General features: G+C 39.1%; 2 protein-coding genes across 4 annotated transcripts in view; one reads left to right on the top strand and one right to left on the bottom strand.

Moving 5' to 3' along the window:
* Window positions 1-6,936: 6,936 nt before the first annotated feature.
* On the bottom strand, window positions 6,937-8,250 carry LOC110029373 (acetylglutamate kinase, chloroplastic). The gene has a single exon (XM_020731638.1). It carries the CDS (start codon window positions 8,231-8,233, stop codon window positions 7,220-7,222), a length of 1,014 nt encoding a protein of 337 aa, XP_020587297.1. The 5' UTR covers window positions 8,234-8,250; the 3' UTR covers window positions 6,937-7,219.
* Window positions 8,251-8,494: 244 nt separating this feature from the next.
* Window positions 8,495-11,701, top strand: part of LOC110029372 (probable helicase CHR10) — a 62,890-nt gene continuing 59,683 nt past the window's right edge. For 2 of the 3 annotated variants that reach the window (XM_020731636.1, XM_020731634.1), the window contains exons 1-5: window positions 8,495-8,700; window positions 8,780-8,787; window positions 9,618-9,696; window positions 9,792-9,956; window positions 10,246-10,379. In XM_020731636.1, the coding sequence (XP_020587295.1) occupies window positions 8,517-8,700; window positions 8,780-8,787; window positions 9,618-9,696; window positions 9,792-9,956; window positions 10,246-10,379 (570 nt within the window). In that variant the 5' untranslated portion in view covers window positions 8,495-8,516. Of the gene's footprint in view, window positions 8,701-8,779; window positions 8,788-9,617; window positions 9,697-9,791; window positions 9,957-10,245; window positions 10,380-11,701 lie in introns of those variants that run through there. The other variant, XM_020731637.1, reaches the window with a different exon arrangement.

Raw genomic sequence — 11,701 nt, 5'->3', positions numbered from 1 at the left:
GAAAAATCTAAGTATTATGTTCTTCATTATCTTATGATTTTGTAAACACTTATCTAGTGGATTTGCTTTGATGAAATGAAGTTTTCCGTTGTGTTTTCTTCGTGCTTTGTGATGTATTTCTCTTACTCTCTTCTTGTTCGGAAATAATGGTATGAGAAGATTGTGTCGTTGTTTTCATTTTACTTTCCTTTTGTAATGAGTAGAATTCATGTTTAAAATTTTGTGATGCATGTTAGAAGCAAATTTAATTATCAATGTGATGGTTTTTACTTGCACTTTATTTACATTACAATAAAAGTCTGTTGTAGTGTTAAAATTCGTTGTAATTGCATTAAGACCCGAGAGGGTTGTGTTATTCTCAACAAAGTAGAACCACATTCAGATTCCATGGATGGTTAAGTTCATGGGAGTTGAATGCAAATAAATAGGGAAATATACTTTGATGGACGTAGAATTGGAGATTTTAGGGTGACAGACTAAAATCCCAAATTCGGTCCTATTGCTTGAGTACTGAAGCAGAGATGTTAGTCCTCAGGCGAGAGGAACGTGAGAGCTCCGAAGTGAGAGCCGGTATCCTCCCAGCCTAATCACGGATTCAGTAAACAATCATAAGATTAGTCAATGTTGTTTATGCCTGGACCAAAGAGTAAATGATAGGATTGCTCCTATTTGAGACATGCAATATTTAATACATCTCATTCCTCTACACTGTCCAATTTATTACATAAAAATATTAGTTTTTAATATCTCAAAATTCTCCAAACCGATTCATCCAAAAATGGTTATATTTAAAATTAATATTTGGATTTAGTTATAGTTACTATCTTTACATTTAACACTTGCATTTAGAAGTAGTTGCTAGATAAAACATCATTTTAATCGACATTCCAAACTAAGGACTAATTGTATTAGAGTAGAATTTGACTAAGGACCTCTTACCTCGCTTCCCTGTGGGATCGATAAACGGGACTCCACTAGAGCCTTGTATTACTTGAGTGATACGTATACTTGCATTTAAAATAATGATTTTACAAAAATCATTATAAATATATAAATCCGGGTTCATAAATTCTTGCATATGAAAAGTTGCATCAAGTTTTTGGCACTGTTACCGAAGATTTAAATCTTCTAGTAATGGTGTCAAATTCTTGTATTTTTAAGCATATATAAAGTCGCTGTCAATTTGCAGCAATAAAAAAATGGCTACAAATTGCTCGTGCTCGTGTTTTGATCCTATGTTGGGCAAGGTGAGGCATTGTCTTTGTTTAATTTGGATCTTCCCTCACCCTGAGTCCTTAGTTCTCCCACAGGGGATAATCTTTTATCTACTGCTAGGCTTAGACTGTCTTTTGACTTGGAGCCTGACTCTCCTACAAGGAATAGTCTCTTAAGCTTCAGTGTATACATAAGACTTCCCTTCACATAGAAACTTTCGCCTTTCCAGCGGGAGAGTCGTGTCAACTGACATACAATAACGTTTAAAGTCCCCTCACCCAATTCTGAGATTACTAGGCATGAAAACCCCGTGAAAGATGGTGAACATAGATAAAGCTTTTAGAACTTCCCTATATGAATGAAGTTATTGATATTAAGCATACTTTATGATTTTTATGTTGTCAGAGAATAATCGTCGTGTGATTTAAATTGGGTTCTGACACGAGCGTTGGATCCTCATGCAAACATCATTATCTCCTTGTTAAGAGAAAGGGATGAAATTATAAGCTTTTAAAATCATTAGTATCAATAGTCGTGAAATCTTGAAGAACATCAAATGCCTCTAATTCCATAGGAGTAGATCATACAAATGCATCAAAAACCACACATTATGTGTTAAGAATCTTGCATGTGCTTCGACCAATTTGTTAAATTTTATACATGCATTTGATCTTCCTGCTTACGGGACAAGGTTATAAGTCTTATATTTTGGCTAGTCCGATCTTCCTCCTTACAGACACTGGTGTTGACAACGCTAAGCCATCCATAGATAGTCTAATTCTCCTCCTAACTAGGACTACAATTGACAAGATTGTGCCATTCATAAACTAGTTCAATCATCCTCCTCATGAGTACTAAAGTCGATTAGATTAGTGCTTGTAAAGATATTTATTAATGAATGATTTTTCTTCAATGATGGGTATTCTTATTACACGTCTTAACTGAAGGGAATTTTTATGAAACTAATATTTAAATTATAAAATAAAAAAGAAAATTCAAAAGAGATGCGTCTCTTAAAGGCTAAAAGTAAAACTCATCCACCATCTATAATTGTTTGTCGAGGTGAACAAATTTAATGTTGAATCAAGCTCACAAAGGGCAAAATGTCATATCAATTATACTACAAAATTAAAACCCAAAATTACTGTGACAGTAAGAGCACTACTTGAGTCTTCTGTCTGCGTGGATTTGTTGTCAAATGACACAAAAAATAAGCACTCATAACCATAACCCTATGACCGGGTGGTTTGCCATCAAATGTCACTATTATATTACGGTCATGGATGTAGCTCGTATGTTCCCCAATGAGAGTCTACCATTTTGAGTTATGAATCATAAGTTATATTTGAAAGGATAAGAAGCCCTTTATAAGCTAAGGTCATCTTAGATTAGTCTCATTAAATAAACATTCATTCTAAATCTATAAGGTTCCCTTGGACTAAACAACTAGTAGCTACTGACAACGATCCTTTTGTTAGGCTGAGTCAAACACCTCTTATAATTAAGTAGATAATAGATGATGACAATTTGAGATGACAGAATCATGAGATCTTGATTGGGTTCACCATCATTTCCCTTAACATCCGCTTTTAAGCCGATAATAATAATTTTATGATTTAAAATCTAAATTTGGCGCTCTTATATGTTAAGTCCAATTATTTTTTTTCTTAATGACCAGCCTTAATCAAAAGTGCTCTTCCATTATCGAAAGAGATAATTAAATATAGGGGCTTGTGCATATTGGAAAACTCAAACCGCTCCACCTCAAACATATATTTACCTTATTGCACTAGCTTTATTTTAAACCTATATTCACTAATTCACAACCTAAAGGTAGTTATGTAATAAGGCTTTAGCCTAGCTTTATGTACTGAGTAGTGGGGAGTAAATCCCTTGATTCAGATTGTTTCTACTTTATGGTATCAGAGCACTCGTCCAAGATCATTCGGGTATCTCCTCCTTCTACCTGATCGACGATCACTGACAACTCTGACCGACGATTGATCGATGACTGGCAACCAGGGAGCCATATACCTACCTAACGTGTAAGAATTTCTTCGTTGTTCTCCCGTCGATCCTTCAGCCATCTCCTGACCATTCGTCCACAGGCAGCGGTTGGACGCATGCACAACGACTCGTCGCTGAGCTGATTAAGAGCTTTTTCCTCTCCCTTCTGCCCACATTTTCCATACCCGAAGCTGCATACTCCATCTCCTTACCCAGCTCCATCGAACCCCAAATCTAAAACCCTATACTCCAGGCTATATTTTCCCGACATCCACAATGTCTACCATCTCTCAATCTGAAACCCAGGATCATCCAGTCTCAGATCCATCACAAACCACTATAATACCATCGACATTGAAATTTCTCTTGCATAATCTACATCTTCTCACTCAAACCCACTCTCAGCCAATAAATCTCCTATTTGGAAAGCTCAAATACAAAAAAAAAAAAAAACATTTACTCCAAATGATTTTATTGGATTCTTACAAGGTACCATTCCTTGTCAATTGAAATTTCTCAACTCAAATGAAGCCATCCCATCAGCGAACCCTCAATACACGAATTAGATCCTTATGGATTAGAATCTAATCATGGCCATTTACTCTGTCATATCCTCGACAATCCTTAAAAAAATCCTCCACCTACCCACCACGACCGAAATTTGGATTACCATAGCCAAACGCTCCCAACCATCTAATCGGTCATGACGAATCCAATTGAAAAATAAATTGTATAATCTATCCACCAATACCCAATATATGGCCCAACAATCTACGATCAAAACCTTGGTGGATAATGTCTCGCCGCCAGAGGCAACTCAGACAATGAGGATGTCATCCTCTACACATTGAATGGACTTCTGACAACCTACTAATCCTTTAAAATGACCATAAACACCCAATTCCAACAAATGGCGTTGGACAACTTCTATGCTCTACTTTGCAGTGAGGAGATCAATCAAACCACAAATAAATAGAAGCTTGAGCCGACTATCAACAACTAACACTGAACACCTACCGTGGATGACAAGGTACGTCATCCAGGGGGAGAGGCAGAAACATTTCATCTCCATCAAATCAATCAACACACAACAACACCTCTCCTAGGACTTTCATTGTGCCTCTTTCGGTCACACCACGATTCACTGTTGGCACCGCTCCAACCTAGAATATGTGCCTACCAATAAAGCCCTACAAGCGGAATCCTTTCATCTCCAAGTTGCTTGTAGGGCCACAAGTCATCTCACCGTAGATCTCTCTCATCTCGAAGTTGCTAATCCTGCAAACGATTCAGAACAAGTCCTAGTTGGAAACGAACAACCACTTAAAGTCAAACACACATGTGACAATACTCTTCCTACTCCAACTTGCTCACTTTGTCTCCCCTCCATTTGGCATGTACCCTCCTCATCACACAATTTATTATTCTTTCATAAATTAATTGCTGATAATAATGCTATCAATTATCTCTGATCATACTGGTTTTCTTACTTTTATCCGCAGACTCATCACATACTACTTTGTGGACATAGTTTCGAAGGACTATATTCCATATCTCCACCTTCAATCAACTCAACCACCTCAGTCACTCATCAAGTATTGGCTACCTCACAACAAACCTCCACACTTTGGCACAAAAAAAAATTGGTCATCCACATACCGATATCCTCTGCCATATGTCCAAGCTTCAACCGACTCTAGGAATTACCTATCATACTTCTTTATGTAATAGCCACAATTATAGTAAGAGTCATAGATAATCTTTTCCCTCTCGTTCTTTACATATGTACTTACCTTTACAGACTCCGATGTAAGGGGTCCATCCCCAATTTTATCATATCAAGGTTTTCAATATTATTTCGTTTTTAATGATGATTACTCTAAATTTTGTTGGCCCATGAAATGTAAATCTGAACTTTCCCAAATCTATATTAGGTTCCTTAATCTCATTAAAAATCAATTTAACACCGCCATTTGAATCTTTCGATATGATGGTGGTGGGGAATATAATAACTTCACTCTCAAACAAGCCTTTACCCAACACGACATGACACATCAATTCTATTGTCTGTACATCCCTCAACAGAACGGTGTTGCAAAACACAAACATTGTCACTTGATTGAAAGAGCTCGCACACTCTTACATGATGCATCTCTTCCACTTACATTTTGGCATGAAGCCTTGCTCACAAGTGTCTATCTCATAAACTTTATGCCATCCAAAAACACAAAATAGTTAACACCATATGAGCTTCTCTATAAAATCTCACTCACTCACTCTCACTTAAGGGTTTTTCGATGCTCATGCTACCCTTGGATGAAACCAACTACACCACAGAAACTTACTCTCTGCTTGGCCCCATGCATTTTTCTTGGATACTCTCCAAGTCACAAATGCTTTAAATGCTTTAACCCTTAAATATCCAAAATCATAATCTCCCCCGATGTTGTGTTTCATGAGAACACATTTCCCCATGCCACAACAACCTCTCAACCCACAACCTACGGACCCACCTCATATCAACCCCCACTTACTTATACCTATCTCAGTCATCCAACCCAAAATTAACCCACCGAACATGCCTCCACCTCCCAAGCCAAATGTCCCTCCCAACTTAAGTACCCCAACTGTCCAAACCACTTTACCTACACCCCCATCTCTCCCTAAGTTATCCTCCACATATTGACCGATCTCCTCCCAATTTTCATCCTATGGCCACTCGAACCAAAATTGGCAACCTCAAACCCACTTAGCACCTTAATCTTCTTCACCAAACCTCACATCCCATTGATCCGACCTCATACAATCACTAAATAATATCCGAACATTGGCAAAGGGCCATGAGCGAGAAATTTCATGCTCTTCAAGCTCAAGGAACCCGGACCCTTGTTCCCTCCCCTCTTAACCACCCGGTCTTGGGATGTCGCTGGACTTATTGTACTAAACAACACTCAGATTGTTCAATAGCTTGCTATAAAGCAAGGTTAGTAGCCCAAGGCTTCAACCAAGAGTTCTGCATCAACTACTATGAAACATTTAGCCCGGTAGTGAAAATGCCAACCCTCCGTAGCCTCTTAACGATGGTCTTCAACTGCAACTAGCCCATCAAACAATTTGATGTCTCTAACGCCTTCCTCCATGGAACTCTTATGAGATGATCTCTGTAAAACAACCGCCCGAATTTATGGATCCGCAATTCCCACAACATCTGTGTCTCCTCAAAAGGGCACTCAATGGTTTAGAAGAGTCCCCTCACGAATGATTTACTACCATCTCGAATTTCATGATCTCATTGGGCTTTACCAAAAGCCTCGCCGACTTGTCATTGCTTCTCCGAATAAATTCTGCACATACCACCTTCCTCCTCCTATACGTTGACGACATTCTCATAATCGGAGATTGCATGGAGGCTATCACTGAACTTACCAACTAACTATCCACGAGATTTTAGATTAAACAGCTTGGTGAAGTGCAGAATTTTTTTGGGATGGAGGTATGTCAGACACCACAATCATTTTTTATGAGCCAACAGACATATCTCACCAATATCCTACATGAGATGGCCACGATGGTTTGTAAACCTGTTTCTACTCCTCTTCCAAGCAAGCAAATTAACAATCGGAATAACACACCACTTCTGGAGAACCCATTTGAATATCGATGTATTGTAGGTGCTCTCCAATACCTTACCATGATCGGACATAGCCTTCGCCGTCAATGAATAATAATGAATTTAAAAGATGTTTACATCCACCATTCCTAATTTTAGCATTGTTCAACCACCCCAAATATAAAAAATATTCCAGTCAATGAAACAAAAAAAAAAAAAAGAAGCATGATAAAGGTAGACAAAAACGGGATGAAAATCATAAAGAAACTCCTACACAAGCATCAATGATCTCATCTGAGAATCGTATGCCAAGCTACGAGAAAGAAGCAGAACAGTTTTTTGTAAAATTATCTAACACCACTTACCCGCTCCACTGCAACTACAGGCTCAGCCAGAGATCATCGTTCCAGCTCCCTCATCTGTGAGAATCTCAAGCAGCAATGAATGCGGCACTCTCCCATCGATTATACTCGCAGTTCGAACCCCCTGTGTAACCGACCTCACGCAACAATTCACCTTAGGGATCATCCCCCCAGCTACCTTCCCCTCTTCAACCATTCTTCTCACCCCACTGATGTCGATCTCTTTCACGAGGCTCCCGGGATCATTGCGATCTGTCAAGATTCCCGCCACATCGGTCAGAAGTATCAGCTTCTCAGCGCCAATGGCGGCGGGCATTTTCCCCGCGGGAGGAACCTCATACCACATGTCAACTGCAGCGACAGAAGCAATGACGGGGATGTGGCCGTTGGCGATGATAGGGCGCAGAATTGATGGGTCGACCCGAGCGATCTCACCGACGAATCCGAGCGAAGCGGCATCGGGTGAAGGCCGGGCGGTTAGAAGACGGGCATCCTTCCCGCAGAGGCCGATGGCTGTGCCACCGGCGAGGTTTATAAGGGAGACGAGCGACTTGTTGATCTTGCCGACAAGGACCATCTCCACGACCTCCATGGTTAGAGCGTCAGTAACACGGAGGCCATTTCGAAACTCGGGCTCGACTCCGAGGCGGAGAAGCCAGGAGTTGATTTCCGGACCTCCGCCATGGACGAAGACGGGCCGGAGCCCGACGCAGGCGAGGAGGACAAGGTCATTGATCACGGAAGCCTGCAAAGCCGGGGACTTCATAGCGGCGCCTCCGTACTTTACCACAATGGTCTTGCCGTGGAATCGCTGTATGAAAGGGAGCGATTCTGATAGGATGTCCACGCGGGTCAGCGCAGGGGTCGCCGCCGTTGCTACTGGATCGGCGACAGAGGTTGTAAGAGGAACGGACCTAAGAACTGGGATCCGCAGGGATCTGGTGGGGGCTAGTTCACGATTGGTATTAGGGACGCGGGAAAAATTCGAGGGGAAGAAGGAAGGGTGACGAGTCGTCAATGGCTTTGCTGATAGCATCATTGTTTGATCTGCTTGCCTTCTCCCTCAGGCCTCAGCTCGTCGTCAAGATGTTTATTTTAGCGACGAGATGAATAAGGGCTAACCCTAATTGGGCGGTGAGATTACCGTTGAAGGGAGGGTGACGTGGTCTTGACAAGAAAATGGCGGCTTTATATGCACACCGGAGCAACTGGCAAGCAGCGTCGATAACTTCCCGCTTAAAGAAGTGAAAACCATCCTTGATTCCCTCGCAGCTTCGTGTTCTATTTCCAGACAGAAACGAATCCTTGATTTTAGGGAGTCGATGGACTATCTTCAGCTGCTTATCGCGGCGACTGAGATTGTACTCGCCAGCGATCAACGCACGAATGACAACATTCCTCTGGATTCCGCCGAGCTCGGGGTCTCTGGAGTGCTGAAGCCCCACCAGATTGAGGGCGTCTCTTGGCTTATCCACCGTTACGAGCTTGGCGTCAACGTCTTGCTTGGTTGCAGCCCCACATTATCTCTTATTCTTTCCTCAAATTTCGGTTGTGCTATTAAACGCTTTTTTTCTGCTACTTGCAGGAGACGAGGTTGGTGCACATGCTTTCACAGGACTATGATAGTATTAGCAGTTGATGATCTGTTTACTCTCAAATTTTACGGCTGTGTTTGGATGAAAAGGAAAACCAATAAATGCAATGTTTTAGGGTTTTTTGTTGAGCAGTTTGATCATGAATCTGCTATCATAGTTTGAGATTTTAAATCCTATTAGAGCTATTTACAGGAAAATTTTCTTCACACCTAGAGCTTATTTCTTCCAGCCTTATTTGTCGTTCTAGTGTTCAACGATGGGACCTAGAAATTTTTACACTCCGTGTGGCTTTTTAATTTTCATCACAGTTTCTAGGAGCCAATTTTATTTCTGTAGTAGAATACTAGTGATGATGTATACATCTTTATTCTACTAGTGCTAGTATTTTTGTTTCTCTTTTGCATTGCTGCTGTGTCCAAGTTCTGCTGAGCAGGAATTTTGGTGATTAATGCAGTTGTGTTGATTCCAATTCTGGATATAAAAGATTTGAAACATATGAATCAAATATTTGATCCATTTGCTTAAATTAGATATGCCTATGTTTTGTTGGTTGCCAAAAGATATTTTGACTTAGATTAACACCTTTTGGCATCTCTGGTAAATTATTAAGGTTTGCATTGCAGTATTAAAGTGTTAGATCTGCAGGCCTTTTGAAATAGAGTTGTGATATGATAATCTCTTGAATTTATCATCATTGGAATCCTACTATTGCATGTTGATCCTTGGACCTCAGTGTTTTGGAGGCAATATTTACATTTTATTTTTTAAATATCTAGCTTTTCTATCCTCTAATTCACATTAATATATTTTTTTTCCAACTGTTGTTAGATGGGCCTTGGAAAGACTGTTCAGGCTATTGCTTTCATGAATTATATCAAGATGCGGAACATTTCTCCTGGACCATTCTGTGAGTGAATTATTCGGTTTCCGAATTTCGCAACATTTAATGCTAATTAGTATCTATATATTCTAACTGTTTGTTAATTTTTATGAATTTAACAGTGGTACTGTGCCCTCTAAGCATCACAGATGGATGGTTTTCAGAATTCAATAAATTCTGTCAAAATTTGACGGTTCTTAGATATGTTGGTGATAAAGAACGCCGTCGCACCCTTCGAAGGATGATGCATGAACACCTGCAAAAACAATCTGTAACATGTAATGTTGGTATGCCCTTTCTCATATTATTACGACATTTTTTCTTGTTTTACTGATTGAGATAGAATTAGATGTGGTCCTCTAATTCATGAATCACACACATTTTCCTTGGTTTAAGTGACCTGATTAATTATTTGAAGTTAGAAAGAAAACCATTTTGGCGCCTAAAAATCTTTATCACCTTGACATCTAAGTTGGATAATTCACTTGTCCCCTTCTTTGTTTATGTTGCTACTAATTTGCTCTCTTTGAAAATCACAAGTATTTGTCATTAGAGTGTCATCTAATGTTTTTGCAGGAGAAGCTTCTTTTAACTTTGATGTGTTGCTGACAACTTATGAGATAGCACTATCCGATCAAGATTTTCTCTCACAAATTCCCTGGCATTACGCTGTCATTGATGAGGCTCAGCGCCTCAAAAATTCCAATAGTGTATGTAGCTTTTTTTCTTATTTGCTATTTTCAAAATTTTTCATTTTCATACAGGCTTTTACCAAACTATTAGTGAATTGTGGCATGTTCTTCATGTGGATTGTCTTTTTTTTTTTTTTTGACCAAAGGATTTGTACATTTATCTTTCTGGTTATTTTTGAGAATGGCGCACAGTAATAATTTCTAAGTTATTGTCAGCAGATAAGCTGATAAATTTTCAATTTATGTTTCTTCAAATCATATTCTTCTGTATACTGGCAATATGTGATCCAGTTTAGTACAAAGCACATGAATCGTACAAACTTATCCCTAATGTTGATTGCTAAAGAGATATAGTTGGTTGTCTTGGGGTAAGATTCTAGTGTAAGTCCGTATGAGAAGTAGATAATAAGGCTATTTAACTCAGATCAAGCTTACATTTAATTCAATGTTTTGTTGACTAATTAACCAAGTCTGACCAGAGGATCGAACTTAGATTGAGCTGAGCTTATATATTAGATTGACTTAGCTCGAGAGTGGATCAAAAAGTACATGTTCATATGCATGATTAGATAAATAACATAAATTGTTGATATGCATTTATTTTTGCATCTATTTATTTGAATATATTAATCAATACATCTACGAGTGTATGTATGTTGGGCTAACAACTTGGCTTAGGGTGTCAAAAATTTATTGAGATTGAATCGACATTGGCTCAAGTCAAACTCAAATTGATGTTCAGGAGCCTTGCTTGGCATGGATCGACATTTGATTGAGCCAACCTATTGCTAGACTTGGCTTTAGATAGCATTGGAACAAATGACCCATAAGTTAATCTTATACCATGTTCAAGTAAACTCAAGATTAAATCATGATAGGTGTAATAGAAAAGCATGCAATACACTATATATATATATTTCCAGGAGAAAGAAGAAGAATGAAGATCTACTAGAGCTCAGGTGTCTTATGGATGATACTTTGGTTACTACGGGTAATGGTCAACACCTTACCAATCTGCTAGCTGGATCACTGTCGAGAAATAGAACCAGAGATAAGACTAGATTGGGATGACCCACACTTTTTCAGCGCCCAGGTGGTTTTTGGGTTTCTTTATATTTCTATATGTACCAATCTTTTACATTTTTTTGTATGTGTTGTACCGTGTGGGTTGGGTGTTTAGGCCTACCCATACAAACCTATTTGTATATTTATCTTTAATATATCAACCCTTGGGCTTTTTCAAAAAAAAAAAATAAAAAAAATAAAAAAAAATAATATTTGTTCGAAATGGAAGAAAGCGGAGAAAAATGGTACTTCAATATTTGCAAGATTTGAGTCGT

The sequence above is a fragment of the Phalaenopsis equestris genome, unplaced genomic scaffold (genome assembly GCF_001263595.1).
Source record: "Phalaenopsis equestris unplaced genomic scaffold, ASM126359v1 Scaffold000568, whole genome shotgun sequence".
NCBI lineage: Eukaryota > Viridiplantae > Streptophyta > Magnoliopsida > Asparagales > Orchidaceae > Phalaenopsis > Phalaenopsis equestris.
Note: the sequence above shows the minus strand (reverse complement) of the source record. Positions and strands in the feature narration are given on the sequence as shown.

Excerpts from the sequence above, each read along its gene's own strand:
- LOC110029373 (XM_020731638.1), bottom strand. The coding sequence starts at position 8,233 with ATGATGCTATCAGCAAAGCCATTGACGACTCGTCACCCTTCCTTCTTC.